Here is an 18,505-nt window from a genome sequence, read left to right on the forward strand (position 1 = left end):
TTAGTAAAGCAAGATGAGAGTAGAGAATGCTCTTTTGGCAGAAGGCATTTAAATCTATTGCATATGGAGATTTTCAGAGTGCTAGACTTTTTTTGTTTCTGAAATGGAAACGGCAAAGCAATGTCAGTTCAACTAGATGATGGTTTTAGCCACTAGACATGAAGGAATTTGGTTAGGGACCAAGTGGCTGACCCCCAAATTTCACATGTATGAATATGTATGTGTACATGTAAATTGTTTTTAAAGTTATTACTATAAAAGTAATAAAACAGAGTATAATTATTTTATAACTAATTAGGGAAATGGAAAGAATAAAATAGTCAGCAGTTTCACCATCCTAACACACTAGGTCTTAGCAATGTCGTCCTCCATTAGTATTGTATTTCTCTCATGGTTTTGATGATAGAGGACGAGTGATTAGGTGCCATTTTTTTTCCCACTTTATGTTTTCCCTTGGTTTAAATGGGCAATCATTCACATTGCACCTTGGTGGACTTGTGCTTAAGAACCCACTCATTAACCAATCAATTTGTAATTTCTTTTATGTGTAGTTTTATATTATTATCCTTTTTTGGACTTCCCATTTAAGAATTTATTTTGCTGGACGGAATATTGACAGACAACACAAATTTGCTGTACCCTTTGGGCATATACATCTTTTGTATGTGCCTTATCTTTGGGGAAATAAACCAAAGCAAAATATGAGCAGTAGTTGGTAGTTTTAAAAGGAAAACCCTAGCATGAGAGAACTGGAAAGTGATTTTGACAGGTCATATAATCCATTCCTGAGCCCAAAGAATCCAAGAGAGGGAGACCCCACAAATTCTCTTTACAGCCCATTCCAATGTTTGGCAACTCTTACCGTCAGGGATTTCTTCCATATTTCAACTATATCCTTCATTTCCTTTTTTGGTCTCATTCTTCTGGACCCAACATCTGGAAGGATCATTCCTTTGTTCTCGAGTTATCTTTTTGGGAAATAGCTACTATCCAAATTTCTTTTAAGCCAGGAATAACAAAGTACTTACACCAGCTTCAGGGGAGTTTGGTGATAGCCGCCTGGAAAGACAGGTCCCCTCCCCCACTCTCAGCCCAGCTCCCGCCCCAGCGCTGTGGGAAAGGGCACAGGAGCCAATTAATAACTTCATCTTCCATGAGCAAGAGTTGGAGAATTAGGCACATGTCCTAGAAAGGCTCTGAAGCTTTTCTGTGAGGCCAGTCTGTTCCCCAGAAACCAGGCGTGATGTAGGACACAGTGAGTGGTAAAGGGCAGGGGCACTGGCAGTCAGAGCAGTTTGGGGTGATGGTCACCCCAGGACTGAGCAGGGTAAGGGAGGTTCCTCCGTTTGAGCACTAATGCTTCAGTGGCTGGCTCCTCTGGGGCTCAGAAAGTCCTGGGGAGGTTGGGGGCCGGAGAGGGCATATTTTATACCAAATATTCCCGCTAGCAGAGCAGTACAGTTCCTACTGAGTAGCAGCCCTTCCTGTGATCTCTTGACACCCACTCCAAGTTCTTGAGGCACAGAATAGAAGAGTAGGATAAGCCACATGCCTCCCTGCCCAGTCCTTTCTCAGTAAGGTTTTAAGGAAATTAGAAACTCTTCTTCTCATCGTTTCTCCTTAAGAAATATTTCAATTGACATGTGACCTGAGAAAAATCCCACTACCAAAGAAAGTCCAAAGCAAGTCACAGATAATGAGATTCTGTAAAATGTTACAAATTATTAAAAAAAAAAGAAAGAAAGAAAGAAAGAAAAAAAAAACAGAAAAGAAACCCTGCTGGAGTCAGTGGGTGGATCGCGGAACACACATGCACACACACACATGCACACACATCCGCAGCAGAGGAGTCATCGTTTATCAGAGTCATTCAATTAAACAAACAAACCCAAAAGAGAACTCCTCAAAGAAAATCGTTTTATAGCACATAATGAAAACCAAAACAAAACAAAACTTGTCTCTGACTTTTTTTTTTTTTAATAAAAGGGCTGTTTAAAAAGATGACTGTGGAGTGTGTAGCACTTCTCCCAGATTTGCTGTGCAGAAGTGCATAAGTGTGAGTGATGCAGAGGTACTTGTTTATTATAGAACACATTTCAATGCAGTAATCATAAATATTGCTAAGGTTGTGCTCTGTTGAAATATGACCTACATACTCTTGATTGTTTGTGTTACGTGATTTGTCTGACACCCATTACATTCTGGGTAATAGCAGCCATTTGTTGCTCTGCACAGCAGGCTCTTTTGACAAAAGAAAATAGGCAGTAATAAAAAAGCTATAGTCTGAATTACATTCTGCACAGTGCTGCACTGCTGAGAGTTTGTGCAAGTGTGTTAACAATGCTCTGAACTGCCTCTTGTCAGCCTTCAGCCTGTAATGGCCATCTGTCCTCACATAAATCTGTCAAAACCTGCTAAGTTCAAGAGAGAGCATGGAATATACCTTGTACTGTCAACACCAAAATGTACACATTCCCCAGAAAATCAACACACAGGAAATAATCCGGAGGTTATGGGAGGCATTAGCACTGTTGATTTAAGCTTGTGGGGTGAAATTGAGAGTCTGGCCATTAGAGGGAAGATGAGCAAAGGTAGTGGCATCAAGGAATTGAGTATTGACTGCCCTCCTACCGCAGGGAACTGGGTTCTGGGTGGCGGACGTGGGAGACATCCAGTTCGTTCCGTTGCAGCAAGGGGTCCCTGTGCCCATGAGTGTCTCTTCAAAGTTTGACACCATGTTTAAAAAAAAAAAAGAAAAAAAAGAACAAGTGCTTCTTACACTTTTGTTTTGCTTCGCTTCGTTTTGCGTTGGGTCTCCACTCTATCTGGAAATAGATTTTCAATTACGCACTGCTGGTTCCATCCTTGAGATTTCTGTCTTGCTTGGAGGTATTCTCTAAGAATGTTTCAGTAAACGGTAAAAAGTTTAGGGAATTATCTGAATTATCTGTTTGCCCTTACCCACCTACTCATTAATCCTAGAATAACCTCAATCTGTTAGGTAAATATTATTATTAATTATTATTATTATTATTATTATTATTATAAAAAGTTTATGGAATTATCTGAATTATCTGTTTGCCCTTACCCACCTAGTCACTAATCCTAAAATAACCTCAATCTGTTAAGTAAATATTATTATTAATTATTATTGTTATTATTGTTATTATTATTTTTTAGTAAGGGGTGCCAACAGAAATTTACAGCCCTGCTATATTCATTCTTAGGCTGTGTGTGGTTATCTTAGAGTTTCTGTAAATTTTAAGTACGTACACAAAAACATGTACCTTACTTCAAGTTTTAAAGATTTTCCCATTTATGAAAAGGAACCATGAAGTCCCAGAAGCCCCAGCATCCGGTGTATTATCCAGCACATAGTAGGTGTTCAGTGAATGTCTGTTCCATTGCTACAGGCTGCCCGAGATGTGAAGAATGTAAAAGGTTTGGTTTTTAACTAAAAAAAAACTACAATCAAGGTGTCGCCACTCCCAAGAGCAACTTGAGAATCAGTTATTTAAGCAATAATGAGTTTAGGTACTAGGACAAGGGTTTCAAATGTTCAAGACTAAAAAGAATTTCTATATTTAAAATCCCTAGATAGCTGAGCTATTTTTAGGAATAGTCTCTCTTTAATAGTGGCCTAATTTGGTGTTTCTGAAGTTTAGGTTTTCTTTTTATACGTCTAGAATGTCAGTCAAAATACATGTACCTGAGAACAAGGCGATGGGCTGCACAGACATGACAGGAGAGAAGGTCTCTATATGGGGTCCATGAACCGCCTCATTAAAAACGTTTGACCAGCTTCCCCAGTTATTCTTGGGCCACTGAAATGTGAGACCCACTACTAAAGGAGAATCCAGAAAAATTAAAAAAAAAGATTTTATTTATTTATTTGGCACGAAGAGAGAGAGAGAGACAGTGAGAAAGAGAGAGAGCAAGCGAGCACACAGGAGCAAGTGGAGGGGCAGAGGGAGAGGGAGAAGCAGACCCACCGCTGAGCAGGGGGCTGGAAGCGGGGCTCCATCCCAGGACCCCGGGGTCATGACCTGAGCCGGAGGCAAACGCTTAACCGACCGAGCCACCCTGGTGCCCCTAGAAAAAATAAAAATCAATGAATGAGTGAGAATTTTTGCAAAAATAAGGCCAGGCAACATTCTGCTCAGAGCGTATAATCTATTTGGAGAGACAAGATAAAACATACATTCAAAAAGAGATGAGCAAAAAAAAAAAAAAAAAAAGAGATGAGCAGGAATATATAGCATTGTCCAATAAATACCAAATGGGTGATCCTGGCAATAAATTATTAGAAAAGTAAAAACCACCCTAGTTTGGGGACCATGAGGAGATTCACGGAGTTGGGTTTTAGGATGTCGACTGTCGTTTCCCCCACTCAAGGGCTACGTCATTTGGAATATTTGGCTGTTGTTTGCTCAGCAGAGACAGATTATTCATCATTATTTCTCCGAGCATCTTAACCTCCTGGAAGACAGATCTGAGAATCTGGGATTTCTTTGCGGGGCGGGGAGGGCAGCCTTAGTACCTTTAGATTTGTTGTAACGGTCCTTGAAGGGGGCGTGCGGGGGCATCAGGGCTGTGAGAGGCCCGCGCAGAGGTAAGGGAGACGAGGGGAGAGAGAGAGGAGAGAGAGGAGACTGATCACATGGGAATTTCTTAGACTAAGAGACATACTTGTCCACGGAAGAGGGATCGGAAGGAGAGCGGGCCTCAGTGACACCGACGTTTCATCCAATAACGTGTCACCTCCCGGTTATCTTCCTGCGAAGGCCGCCTGGCTGCCAATCGGGGGAGCTTTCCTGGGGCTCCGGGGTGCTCCTTCTCCTGTGCTTCCGTCCCCCTGCCTTTCTGAACCGTTCTGGGACGGATGTCCGAAGTCAAGTTACCTGGCGTCTGTGTGGCTCTTCTGCCCTCGTTTAAGGAGCGTTAGCTCTGCATAACACAAACTGCCAAAGAGTGGTGTGAGACTTCATTGTCGAGCAAATATTCACAGTAATTTCCTCTATTTCTTTAAAGTGGGAGAAAGAGGCACTCCCTTCCTGTTCATATCAAAATTGCATGTGGCTTTCTGTGACCTACTTGGTTGTGTGTGTGTGTGTGTGTGTGTGTGTGTGTGTTTCCGCACACACAGATCTATAGGTATGTATATGTATTTTCCCCTTTCTCCAGCAAGCTGAGGTTTCTCTGCCATTTCCTTGAAATGTGCAGTTGCCTTAAGTCTAACCCCAGGCTTGTTAGCAGACTTGAAGTTCTTTTCTGCTGAGTAGCCTTCCCCCATCCTCCTAAATAGAAAGTGTGCTGTAAACTCAAATATTCCCTTGTAAGCATAAAGTCATCTGAACTCCAGCCTGCCCTTCTTCAAAGTTCCTTGGACTCTGGAGCCATTTCCCAACTGTCCTCCCTCGGTGTAAAGGGATGCGGAGAACGTCCTCGGTGGGGGGGGGGGGGGGTGAAAGGTGGTGGAGGCAACTGTAATTCACAGATGCTTCCACGATGGCATCTCATGGAATTTATCTGCTCTTTCATAGAAAAAAAAAAAAGTCACCCACTGATGGGGTCTCTCGCATCTCCCTTTCTCATCTTATGATTTTTGATATTTTTTTTTTTTTACTTTTTTAATTAGTGGGTTGCTGAAGTTTGGATCCGTTCCAATCCTCCAGCCTCATCGCCCGCCCCGATGTTGTGCTCTAAATAAAACGGTCCGCTGGCGCTGCAATATTTAGTGTTACTGTTCATTTAGGTTTCTGTTGCAGAACCATATTTTAGACAGAATGTATTAGTTATGCTTACAAGAAAGTATTATACCTACATTAGCCATGGTTTACTAAGTTAATGAACTGTGGAAACAAAGAATCATTGCCGTCAAGTCGCAGAGTTGTCTGGTCCCCTGCCTTGCTCTGTCCTGTTTCACTGAACTTACTTTGAAGTTGTCTGTGTCCCTCTCACCCTGCCCCACATTTGCTGTCAGCCCATCTTTTTTTTTTTTTTTTTTTTTTCTGAGTTGCCTAGTTGTTTGGCTCCATGGGTAGGTATCCTTGATGGGAGAACAATTTCTGGGCCACTTGGATGCTCCGCAGACGCCTCTGCAGACGAATGCTCCCAAAGCTTCCCTGCCATTCCCCTGGGCCACGCTGTGTTAATTTTCCATAAGGCAGACAGACGATGCCCTTGGACATGTGAGCTTTGCTCATGCCTGGTGCCGTGGAGGCCGGTCGCAAGGCGCTAATGTTTTCTGGGAAGCAAGATGTGTGAGCGTGGGGGTTTAAAAATCCCAAATATCACGGATTTCACCGCTGCCCGGCACTAGTGAGATCCATCTTTCTTGGTGACAGAGGCTTAGCGGGAGAGAGACACTTTCTCGGGGCTTGTCATGAATTCCGGTTCCCTCTTTCTCCCCATTGTCTGAAATCCTGGAAAAGTTAGGAGTTTTTGGCATGTCCTGGCATTTAACAACATGATCTCTGTCTCTTGTTTCTCTCCCCACACCCCTCGTGTGCGTGTGCGTGTGCGTGCGTGTGTTTCCTCTTTTCCCTTCAGGCCTAACTCCACCCACAACTCCTCCTCACAAAGCCAACCAAGATAACCCTTTCAGGACTTCTCCGAAGCTGAAGTCCTCTTGCAAGACTGTGGTACCTCCGCCATCGAAGAAGCCCCGGTACAGTGAGCCTTCTGGCACCCAAGGCAATACCTCCACCAAGAAAGGGCCCGAGCAGTCTGAGTTGTACGCACAACTTAGCAAGACCTCAGTGCTCACCAGTGGACACGAGGAAAGGAAGGCCAAGCGGCCCAGCCTCCGGCTGTTTGGTGACCATGACTACTGTCAGTCAATCAATTCCAAAACGGAAATACTCATTAATATATCACAGGAGCTCCAAGACTCTAGACAACTAGAATATAAAGATGCCTCCTCCGGTTGGCAGGGGCAGATTTGTTCTTCCACAGATTCAGACCAGTGCTACCTGAGAGAGACTTCGGGGGCGGCCAAGCAGGTCTCTCCTTGCAGCACCAGAAAACAGCTCCAAGACCAGGAAATCCGAGCCGAGCTGAACAAGCACTTCGGTCATCCCAGTCAAGCTGTTTTTGACGACGAAGCAGACAAGACCAGTGAACTGAGGAACAGTGATTTCAGTAATGAACAATTCTCCAAACTACCTATGTTTATCAATTCAGGACTAGCCATGGATGGCCTGTTTGATGACAGCGAAGATGAAAGTGATAAACTGAACTACCCTTGGGATGGCACGCAATCCTATTCATTGTTCGATGTGTCGCCTTCCTGCTCTTCCTTTAACTCTCCATGTAGAGATTCCGTGTCACCACCCAAATCCTTATTTGCTCAAAGACCCCAAAGGATGCGCTCGCGTTCAAGATCCTTTTCTCGACACAGGTCGTGTTCCCGATCACCATATTCCAGGTCAAGATCAAGGTCCCCAGGCAGTAGATCGTCTTCAAGGTAAACCTCGTGAACGGCCCGCCCAGAGCGTAAGGTCCCTAAATGCACTCACAACCCGCAGACGGGCCAGGCCACCCCCAGGCCACCCCAGGGCCTCTGGGGCCGGGCGCCAGGTCTTTACACAGACAGGCCTCCCCCTCTCCTCTCAAATCCGCCGGCCTTGAGCACAGGGCCCCGAGCCGGCCGCATCGCAGCGAGCGATCTGTACGGAACTTGCTCAGCTAACTTTTTCCATTACCTGGAGAGCTGCCCTGTGCCAGGATAGTTGAGATCCATGCGAGATAAAGCTGACAGGGGACCAGACCGGCGCTGGGCGTGCACAGGGACAGGAGGGGCTGGGAGAGCACACATCGGCCCCCCACCTCTCAGCTGACTATCACTAGTGTCACCTGGAGGCCTCACCAGGAGCTAGGAGGGAGGCGCCGCTTCCCTAAGACGGTGGTGCTGCAGGGGACGCTCGCTCAGTGGGCCCCATAACCGGGGCTTTCGGGGCAGAGCCAAATGCCCTTTCTGCCCTCCCCTCCCTCTCGCAGATCTTGCTACCACTACGAGTCGAGCCACTGCAGACACCGCGCGCACCGAAATTCTCCCCTGTGTGCAAGATCACGTTCCAGGTCGCCCTACAGCCGTCGGCCCAGGTAAGGCGGGGGGCCTTTGCCCATCCCCTCTCTCTGGGCCCTGCCCCAGAAGCTCCCCCCACCCCGTTAACCCATCTCTCCCACCCCTGCTCCAGACGCCACCTGTTACCTCGCCGCCCCCACCCCGACCCCAGTTCCCCATTGATTGTGGAGGCGGTTGACTTAATGATGAAGTTGTGTTTCTCAGGTATGACAGCTACGAGGAGTATCAGCACGAGAGGCTGAAGAGGGAAGAGTACCGCAGAGAGTACGAGAAGCGGGAGTCTGAGCGGGCCAAGCAAAGGGAGAGGCAGAGGCAGAAGGCAATTGTAAGCAGCCGGGAGCTCCCTTCTGGTTGAAAGGAGGGTTTCCTTTCCTTTCTTGTTTCTTTTCTTTCTCTCTCTCTCTCTCTCTCTTTCTCTTTTCTTCTTTGTAGATTAGAAAATAAACTAAAGCTAAGGCTTTAATTCGAATTTGCAATATTCAGCCTGTTGACCTGAAAACATCAGTGGGTCCGCGATCCCCCCGGCCCCAGCTTAGGGGGGAACACAAAGTTAAAGGAGCGTATGCTCTTATTCAGACTTCCTATTTCTCAGTCACCTGGAAGCTCATTACTGTTTTTCACTTCTTTTTTTTTTTTTTTTCCAAAATGGAGGGAGCAGGGATTTATTTTTTAATTTTTTATTTATTTTTTTGGTCAAATATTGGTTCCATCGGGTCAGACGATGACTTTTTCTGTTCTCTGCTGCCTTTTTGTCAGAGTGTTGAGACGAGGCAGTATCAGTGTTTGGTTTCAGTTTTTGTTTTAGGCGGCGATAGCGTTGGATGGCCTGTGAAGGGACTGGGTTCGAGTTAGGGCCAAAGGAGGCAGGAAAGGCAGAGAGGCTAAAACGTCATCATCTCTTATGTGTGCTGGGCCAGCGTCTCACTGGGTCGTCGACACATCCACATATCTTATGACCTACTTTGCAAGAACCCATTCGGTATTTCGGCACTACTTGCTGCAGCGTGTGGTGTTTATTTGACATGCAGACACTACTGGTTCTTGGGTTTAAGATCCAGGTTACGTTGAACCTGTTTGTTCTCTGCGGGTCAGTAGATCTTCAGCACCTGCCCCCAAGCAGTTGACTTACTCCACCTCCTTCCTATTGCTCATCACCTTAGAACCCGGGTGGCAAAAACCCATCCCTGCAATTGTCAGTTTTGTCTCTGCAGACATTCCTAACCAATTACAGAACTCTTCCCACTGAGCCCTCAGGGAGAGTTTGGGTCTCTCTCAACTCAGTGCTTCAGGGAGCCCTGAGTAATCGATCAGAAGGGGCAAGGCTTTTGTTCACTTCAGCTGCCTATCTGTGCCAGCTCCTAAGAGGCATTGCAATTGGATCAGCTTTTCACATATCTTGCAGAGAGGGTAACCAATGTTTAGGGAAATGACTTTTAAACTGTAAAGATTAGATCTACATAGTGCGTCTAAGAAAACTGACTGCCATCTACAAAATCTTGAAAAATCCACCTAAAAGAACTGACTAACGGAGTCACAATCAGGCACTGGGCCACAGTTACCAACCAGAGGGAAGAGGTCAACTGAGAGGCGTGTCCATCGCAGGCACTCAAAAAAAAGAAGGGAGAAGTAATTGAATACCTAGACTCAAGGTCTAGGATGTTTGCTGTCATTTAATGTTGAATCTACCTAAGACTGCATCAAAAGTCTTGTGCAAATTACAATACTTTCCCCCATTCTTCTCAACTTTCAAGTGAGCTGTGATATTAAGAGCTGCCAGAGTGTCATTAGTTAACACTTAAGAAGACTAATGAAAATTAAAAATTCAATTTTTCTAATTTTGCTGTATTTAATTAATAGCCTGTTCAATAATTATAATAACTCACATTTATATAATGCCATATAGTTTACAAAGCCTTTTAATATGGCACATTACAGTTAATCTTTACAAAAGAGAATCATGTTGAGCAAGCATGTAGGAAAATTGTTATTTCAGTGTTTGCGGATTCATATTTAATGAAATCCTTCATGTTTCTTCCCCAAAAGTATCACATTGAAGAGAGGGATTAATAGTTCCATCATGTATTTGCTCGTTTGGGCAAAATATACCACTATAGGCAAAGCTGTCTAGATAAATGTAGCTAAGTGGCGTGCTTCTTTTCCTCTTTCCAAAGATAATTTAGTGTCAGATACTTAACAAAAGTGTATAAATGGAGGGAGGGGTCTTTTCATTAGTTGGCTCTTTCCAAAACATCAAATAGTGTGATTGGTCTCCTCTCCATAGTTGATGCCTGTGCCAAAAGCAACCTCGAGGTCACTAGCCCCAGACTGAAAGCAGATACCTCCTGCCTTCCCTTTGTGTCACTAATGTTGACCAGTTTTTTTTAGTTAACTCTTGGAGCAAGTTGGCCTTTTTCAGTTCTCTCTGAGAGATGGCCTATATAGTACAAATATCAAGTTGGCTCACATTAAGTCATTTTAAATTAACGAAGCGTTTGTCAGAATTTTGGCTTTCAGATTTTCGTGTTTTTGTTTTTATTTTGGAAAAGGAGATTAAAACAACAACAACAACAAAAAACTCCCCCAAAACTGGGACATAGAGATATTTACTTTACCAACACAGTGAATTATAGTTAATAAGAGCTTACCATAAAGATTTGGGACTTACTCTAAAACTAATCCCCTCTTGGACAATGATATGCTATTTCTGCTTAACATAAGTGAAAACTCAAGATGCTTTATGTGACAAACATTTGCTACGTGCTTGGGGTGTAACATTAGGTAAGACCTGGTCCACACATCCAGAGAGCTTCGTCTACTGGCAGATAAAGATATGCAAACAAGCAATAGGGTATTTTAAGTGCCATTGCAGAGGTTAATCAAAGGTACTCTGGTGGCAAATGGGTTGGACACCTAGACCTGAGAGCGATGGAAGGCATCCCTAGAGAGGGTGAGATTGATCTGAAATCAAAAGAAAAAAAGAATTTTGGAGAAAAAAAAAGAAGGAAAGAGAAGAAGGGCAAAGGTTTTCTACAACTGTGCTATGGAAGATGGTGGCCACAAGGCACATAGTAAATGCTGCTAGTTCTGAATTAAGATGCACTATAAACATGATTGGATTTTGAAGACTTAGCCCAAAAGTGTAAAATGCCTCATTAATACTTTTTATATCAATGACAAACTGAAATGATAATATATTGGATATATTGAGCTAAATAAAATACATTATTAAAATTAAATTTTGTTTCTTTTTACTTTTTAAAATGCGCCTCCTAGATAATTTAACACTCTCTATGCTGCATTATATTTTTATTGGACATTGCTATTCTAGACAGAAGCTGTAGCTCACACTAAGTCTCTGGACAGGAGCATGGTGTATTGGGAGACTGCTAGTCATGTGAGCAGAACAATGGGGCACAGGAGCAATAGGAAATGAGTCTGGAGGGCTCCATGGAAGCCAGATCCCCCAAATGTCCTGCAGGTCATGATAAAGATTTTGAAGTCTATCTTGAAGGCATAGTGAACTTAATGAGTTTACCCATGGGAAGATTTTCTGATCAATTTCCTTCTTCGAGATGATCTACTTTCTTGGGCCACAGTGCGTTTGCAAAGTGTATTTTTATGTATTTAGGTACAGAGGTACATGCAATGAGTTTTGACTCATTTGACTGGATTAGCTTGAGAAATCACTCAGGAAGCAGCAAAAGGAAATAGGACGTTCCGCCCATGCTGGTTAAGTAGGTGATTTCCCTTCATATTTTTGAGACACCCTTAAAGTAATGAACAAGGAGCAAATTACATTTGGAATATCTAGGGTACCGTGCTGGTTATCTATTAATTCAGATCAGGCATATAATTAGAGGACTAGCAGAGCAGAGGCTCAAAAAGGAAATGAAAAAAAAAAAGTTAAAATCATCTAGTAATTGATATTTTACAAAATTAAAGTAGTCTTTGCTATCTTTGTCCTGTGTTCCATGTTGCTTTCGTTTTGAGTTCCATAAGGGGATGGTTTAGGAGGTCCATAAGCTTTTCATTGCTTATGAGTCTAGAAATCTTGATCCAGACCAACCTGAGTACAGCAAATCCAAGAGTTAAGAGAAGATTAATGATAAGTTTCTGACACGGAATCTTCCATTGGGATTGACCATTGCCGTTGTTTGGTTTCTTCTTTTCTCTATTTTTCACCAAAACTTTTTCTCAAGAACTGATTCACCTTCTGCCTTCCTCGGCTTCCTAGGCTTGCAATAATTCAGGTTAATCGGAACTCTGCAAGCCAGAGTTTGGTACTTAATGTCTAAACTGTCACTGCTGTAATTTCTTGTGGAGTTCTAAGTCCAACTCCATTTGCAGTCGGTACAATTTCCTGCCAGAAAACATGATAATGGGATGTTAATTTAAAGGGCAAATCTACACATTATGATATGGCTCAGTGCTTGAAATCCAAACCAGATGTGCCTGGGCAATGACTGTGCCATTTAATTTCTCTCTTCCATTCGTCAGTATATAGCCCAGGAGCCAGGAACAGTGCTTCATCACTGATAATCATCAGCTTCTTCCAAATGAAAAAAAAATGTGTAATTTATCATAGTTATTATTTTGGGAGAAAATAGTTTTCTATCCAAGCCTTTTTTTCAAGAGGTATTTCGCATGGTTTAGAATATATGGTCTATAATGAATTGAAGCTCACTATTTAGAAATTAGCAGCTTTATTGAAAGTTGTCCTATATCCTCTCAGTCTATAGTTTCTGTGTTTTCTGCCCTGTTGGTGTTTACTTTCATGTCAGCTCTAGGTCGACTATTCTGGATTTATTTTCACCGACCCAACTTTAGACTCTAAGGAAGAGTATTCTTGGGTTGTACTTGGAGGCAAGTAACTTTGGAAAACCGAGTGCTAATAGTTTTGTTTCTCCCCTCAGAATGCTCCCTAGTAGTAGGTACTTACTGAATGCCTACTGAATTCAATAGTGTAATCGGTACAAAGAGAAAGAAAGAGAAAAACAACAACAACACTTTTTTTTTTTTTTGACATTTTGTCAAGGTTCTGGCATTTGTTTCTGTCCATATAGGACTTTTCACAACCATCCACCTCTCTCACTTCATCTTTTAGAGGGTGGACCTAGCTATACCATTCAGCCTAAAATGGCTTAGATTTTATCCATTCATCTCACATACAGTATTTGGAATTTCTTTGGAATTTCTAAGGAAGTCAGGTTGGTAGCTAATCTGGAAATGAATATAAATCTTTCATGGCTGAAGTTGACATGCAGTTTCCTTAGCATAGGAGAAAGAATCTTTACATTATCCTGACTTGGAAATATAGAATAAAAGTTCTGGGAACTTAAATCTAAATTACATCAGGCTGTTCCTTATTGTTACCTAGCATTGCAGAGCATTTTGGTGAGATCACCCATACAGAAGCATCAAGCACAGTGCTTGGCATATATTAGAATTCAATAAATGTTAATCTCCATACTAAATTCCCTTTCTCTTAGTCAAATCCCTGTTACCAAGACTAGCTTATTAGTTGATGAGAAACAACCATTGAAATGTTTTCCCCAGCTCACTGGAAGGCTCTGTTCTCTTTTTGATAAAGAGTTTGATAATGCAAAGTCAGTTAATTTCAGTCCGTTTTTTTTCTTTATTTATCCCCCTGTATTTTGATGTAATGATGATTTACTATACCTGTTAATGCAATATAAATCTTCAATTTTGTTATCCACCCCATCAGCGAACTAGCGTTTGTGAAAATTGAAGCTAAAAGATATTTGATGAATGTCCCATCCTCCTCAATAGTGAAAACTGGTCTGAAAATCATTTTTCAAGGAGCTTTTTCCAAAGGTTTAGAGTTCCTCCAAGCCTTTAAGAAGTTGAAAATGTTATTAAGCATTTTGATTTCTTTTCCTTTCATCTCCTGTTTAGAAATTAATGTCTTGAAAAATTGGCTGCAAATGTTAAGGTTTTTTAAAGATATGGAATCTATTCATCTGTCTAATAAAACTGCAACATGTTAAAAATAATCGCTTCTTTGCTAGACATTTTGGCCAATCTTGGAAAGATTTTTGTCTTTGCTTTTAGACCTTCAGATGCCTTTTAGTTTCATTTTTAGCACTAGGAAAACCAAGCACTCTAATCATTTTCTAAAATGAGAATTTCAGCATGTATTCAATCTCTGATCTTTGTAAGGAAGACATGGTTCCATTCCTGTGTTTCATAAAAGGAGATGATAGACAAATAGGTAGTTTACGTGATTGTGCACCAGCCCTTGGGGTTTCTGTTTTCCCGTCTAAATTGTGTCTTCTTTTTACTGCAAAATGTATCAGTATCCAAAAAGGTCCTCTGGTTTATCTTCTTTGTAGGATCATTGTTGCATACAGTTTTGTATAAAGAAGCAATTCAGAGACTGTCCCAATATGTCTGCATATGGACGTGCATATGGTCGATTTTAGCTTTAACTTCAAATTTCCTTGAATACGTAGGCTGTGTGTATTCCCATAATGGTAGTTGAGCAATTTCTTTGTGATGGTTCAATTTCTTTCCCTCTCTTCTGTATTTCCCCCTCCTTTTTCTTTATACAGTAGTAACCTTCCTAAAAGGGCTGATTAAAAAAAAAAAAAAAAAACGAAAAAACCATAACACCCATGCAAGCAGGCGCCAGAAAGTTTAGATAATGGTCCCATCCCATTTGGCTGTTTGGCTAGAGCTGGCTGCGTAAAAAGAATGGAATGTGGTGTTATGACTCCCTTGCTCAAGTGTACGACACTGCCCCAGGATGAGCCTTGCCATCCATTTGTATTTATTGATCTCCAGGATGTGCTGGGTGCTCTGGAACAATGCAATTACAGCCTTCGATTGAGACGACATACAATCTACATGGAAGGGAATCAGGCAGTCGACTCTGTTCGCTCTACTTCACCTGGTCAATTATTTAGGCCTGATGGCTGTTGTCAGAGGAATTGTGTTTTACTGAGGATTTCAGGGGAGGCCCCACCTCTGATTTTCAGAAGTGATTTTTAAGAGTGAGAGTTCTGCAAACATGTAGTTATTCTGTACTTCTTCCACTTAAACCTGTGAAAACCAATCATGGAGATCTTAGTCAATTCACTCAGCTGAGCTACCTGGACAGGGTTTTCCCTATGATTAAGCATCAAATGTGGCTTTCGTTCTCCGTTGCCTTAGAGCAAGGATTACACGTAGGCATCTTTAATGTAATGAAGGGCATAAGGGTAATTGTTAAAAATGATTAATTGATTGGCAATTGATTGATTCTTCAACAAGTGTTCATTGAGTGTCTGGTATGCTTCAAGTACCCTTAAAACACAAGAGTCAATGGGACAGGTGTCATCTGCTTTCATGAAGATTTCACTGAAGAGGGAGGTGGACATTAAACAATGAATTAACTATTAACTATTTAATTATAATGGGACTTAGAACTATAAACGAGAAATAGTGAGAATACTATAAACACAACCAAGAGGAAGCTTGACCTCATCTCAAGTCTCAGAAAGGAAACAATTGTTGAGTTCAATAAAATTTTAGACGGTATGTGTATGTTGGTGAAAAAGAGGAGAGGCAGTGTGGGGAGGATATTACAAGTTGCAAGGGGGCAGCTGGTGCGAAGGCCTTGGAGAATGAGAGGAGCACAGTATATGCTAGCGTCTGATGGAAGCTTGATGTGGCTGGGAAATAAAGGGAAGAGCGGGAAGTGGGAGGTGAAGCCCACGATGAAGACAGGTGCAGACCATGCAGGATCTGGTGGGTCCTGTTAATGCTTTAAGTCTTCCCTTAGACATTATATGAGGCCACTGATATGTTTTAGATAATAATGGACACGATCAGATTTCTGTTCCCTTAGCAAAGATTATTCTGTTTGAAGTGAAGGAATAGATTAAAGGAGGGTGAATATAGACACAGGATCCGAGTGGGGAGGCTGTCCTGCTAGTCCAGGAAAGAGAGGCTGGCAGCTTGGTTTAGGGAAGATGTAGTAAGAGAGGGCAGAGAGGTAGTTATTTAGGAGGTAAAAACCAACAGGGCTTAATGGGTGATGGATGCGTAGAGAGGACGAAGGGGGAAGAATCGAGAAAGGTTTTTACCCTGAATACCTGGGTAGATGGCATTAACTTCAGTGACACAAAAACACTGGAGAAAGACCCACTCGGGAGAGGGTGGCACTGGAGACCTGGGTTTGGCTAATGTTGGCCTAGCTTGACGTGCTCAGGGGACATCCAGCCTGAGACGTCAGACAGTTGGTGGTTTGAGTCTGAAGCCCGGAGGAATTTCTTTGATGAAAACAGAAATGAGTGTTGCATGTGGTAAAAGAAGATGAGGCCCGGATGATCAGATCACCTAGGGGAGTATATATTATAGATCTGTGAATTGCTCATTTATATCTCACAAGTGCTTACTGAGTTCTCTTTGCCAGGCCCTTTGCTAAATATTGGGTGTATGAAAAGGAAAGATATTTGGGAAATAACATAGGGCATCTCTTTGCCATAAGCCCAAATTACTCTTTACATCATCCAAGGCAGGAAACCGTTGGTATATCCAGAGAAGATTCTTAGGCAAGTGGATCTATACGCCTTAGTCTTGTGTTTCTTCATCTCTGCTCCCATCTAACTTAAACCTCTGCAGCCATGAGTTCATTTCATTCTTGTTTGTTCTTAGTAAGCGTATAGATGAGTTGGTAAGCACAGACTTTATATTAACTCCTTGCATTCTTGAAAAACCTTCGCTTAGTTTTGAGAGACATTATCACCTTCGGCCTTATCTTCTTAGAACAACTGATAGAGGATTGCTTCTTACACTAAGAAGGGTGTTTTACTGTTTTGTGAAAAAGGAGTCCACCCTGAGGCTATAAGATATTATTTCCATATTTTGTAGGTTATAAATTGCTGATGACTTTCAGATTATGATGCTATTGACTCCATTTGTGAAATTAGGCCACACCCTTCTGGTCTGTTCCTAAAATAAGATTCATTGGCAAAGTGAAATTTATAGCCTCTTTTATAGCTCTTATTCTTCAGAGACCCGGGGCTTAAAATAGCCTACATTTTAAGACTGTATTTTTCAAACTATTGTCTTTGGACCACCTGCATCAGAATCACTAGGGTGTGCTTATTAAAAATGAAGATCATTGAATTGTATGTTCCAATTTTTTTTTGGTACAGACGGGATAAACCCCCAATAATTTGCATTTTTAGTAAACACTGCAGGTAATTTTTATTTATACTAGGGTTTAAAATCATGGTTTTGAGTGAATGTCAAAAATTGTACATCTCATTATTAGAATCCTGAGTAAAGTGAGAAATTAAACGGTTTTGCAAGATGGGTCAGTTTCCTGCCAATCTTGAAGATTGAGAATCAAGTCACAAGTGTTACAGTATTTAATAGGCATCGTTCAGCTGCCCAGTGAGAAAAAGATCGCATTAGCTGTATTTCTTCCCTAAGATGTAGAAGCTCATGCAAGAGGAGAGCAGAGCTGGTGAGCAAAAGCAGAAGAGAGTGAGATGCAGGGTAGGACATATAGGAGAAAGACTGAATTCGGAGTATAGAAAAATGGACACTAAAACTGGGGTCACATGTAGTCTTTCATTCAGTTTTAGTGGGTGGTTTGCTTTAACTGGCATGCTCTGTGGGTTCTTGGTACGCATGATTATGCATTTAGAAATGTTTCTAGAGGTGCAGCTCCCTTCCTATCTCCAGAACTGGCAAAAGTCTCTCCTTACTCGCCCCCCCTCCCCAGGAAGAACGCCGTGTGATTTATGTTGGTAAAATCAGACCTGACACAACACGGACGGAACTGAGGGACCGTTTTGAAGTTTTTGGTGAAATTGAGGAGTGCACAGTAAATCTGCGGGATGATGGGTAAGAATCTTCAAGATTATTTCTTGTTTAGAGGCTGACATATGTAAAAAATTATGGCCATAAGATTACTAGGATGGGAATGCTTTGACAGATGACATGTTGAGTTCAGAACCTTATTTATTTTCTTTTATCCCTATTTATTAATCTTTCTAGTTGAGATTTCCTGTCCCAGAAATAAGTATTTAGCTGCCTGACAGGACAATCACACTGATAAATGGATGCAGTGGTTCAGACGTTGGCACCAGCGGAGTCTCCCAAAGTAGGAAGGGTTACAGGCATATATGTTAATGCTTCCTCACCAGCTTTGAACCTCTCTTCTCTGTCCGTTGCAGAGACAGCTATGGTTTCATCACCTACCGTTATACCTGTGATGCTTTTGCTGCTCTTGAAAATGGATACACTTTGCGCAGGTCGAATGAAACTGACTTCGAGCTGTACTTTTGTGGACGCAAGCAATTTTTCAAGTCTAACTATGCAGACCTAGGTATGGATTTTATTGTACATGGAATGAGGAATCCATAATGTAGGGCTCAAAATGGAAGCAGATGTAAACCGTAG

The 18,505-nt window shown here is 42.1% G+C and overlaps 1 protein-coding gene across 3 annotated transcripts in view; it reads left to right on the forward strand.

Moving 5' to 3' along the window:
- Positions 1–18,505, forward strand: part of PPARGC1A (PPARG coactivator 1 alpha) — a 641,119-nt gene that overhangs the window by 612,099 nt on the left and 10,515 nt on the right. For all 3 annotated transcript variants that reach the window (XM_041753717.1, XM_041753715.1, XM_041753716.1), the window contains 5 exons: positions 6,553–7,468; positions 8,002–8,106; positions 8,294–8,414; positions 17,826–17,947; positions 18,280–18,431. In XM_041753717.1, the coding sequence (XP_041609651.1) occupies positions 6,553–7,468; positions 8,002–8,106; positions 8,294–8,414; positions 17,826–17,947; positions 18,280–18,431 (1,416 nt within the window). The remainder of the gene's footprint in view (positions 1–6,552; positions 7,469–8,001; positions 8,107–8,293; positions 8,415–17,825; positions 17,948–18,279; positions 18,432–18,505) is intronic.

This window comes from Vulpes lagopus, chromosome 4 (assembly GCF_018345385.1).
Source record: "Vulpes lagopus strain Blue_001 chromosome 4, ASM1834538v1, whole genome shotgun sequence".
In the NCBI taxonomy this organism is placed as follows: Eukaryota; Metazoa; Chordata; class Mammalia; order Carnivora; family Canidae; genus Vulpes; species Vulpes lagopus.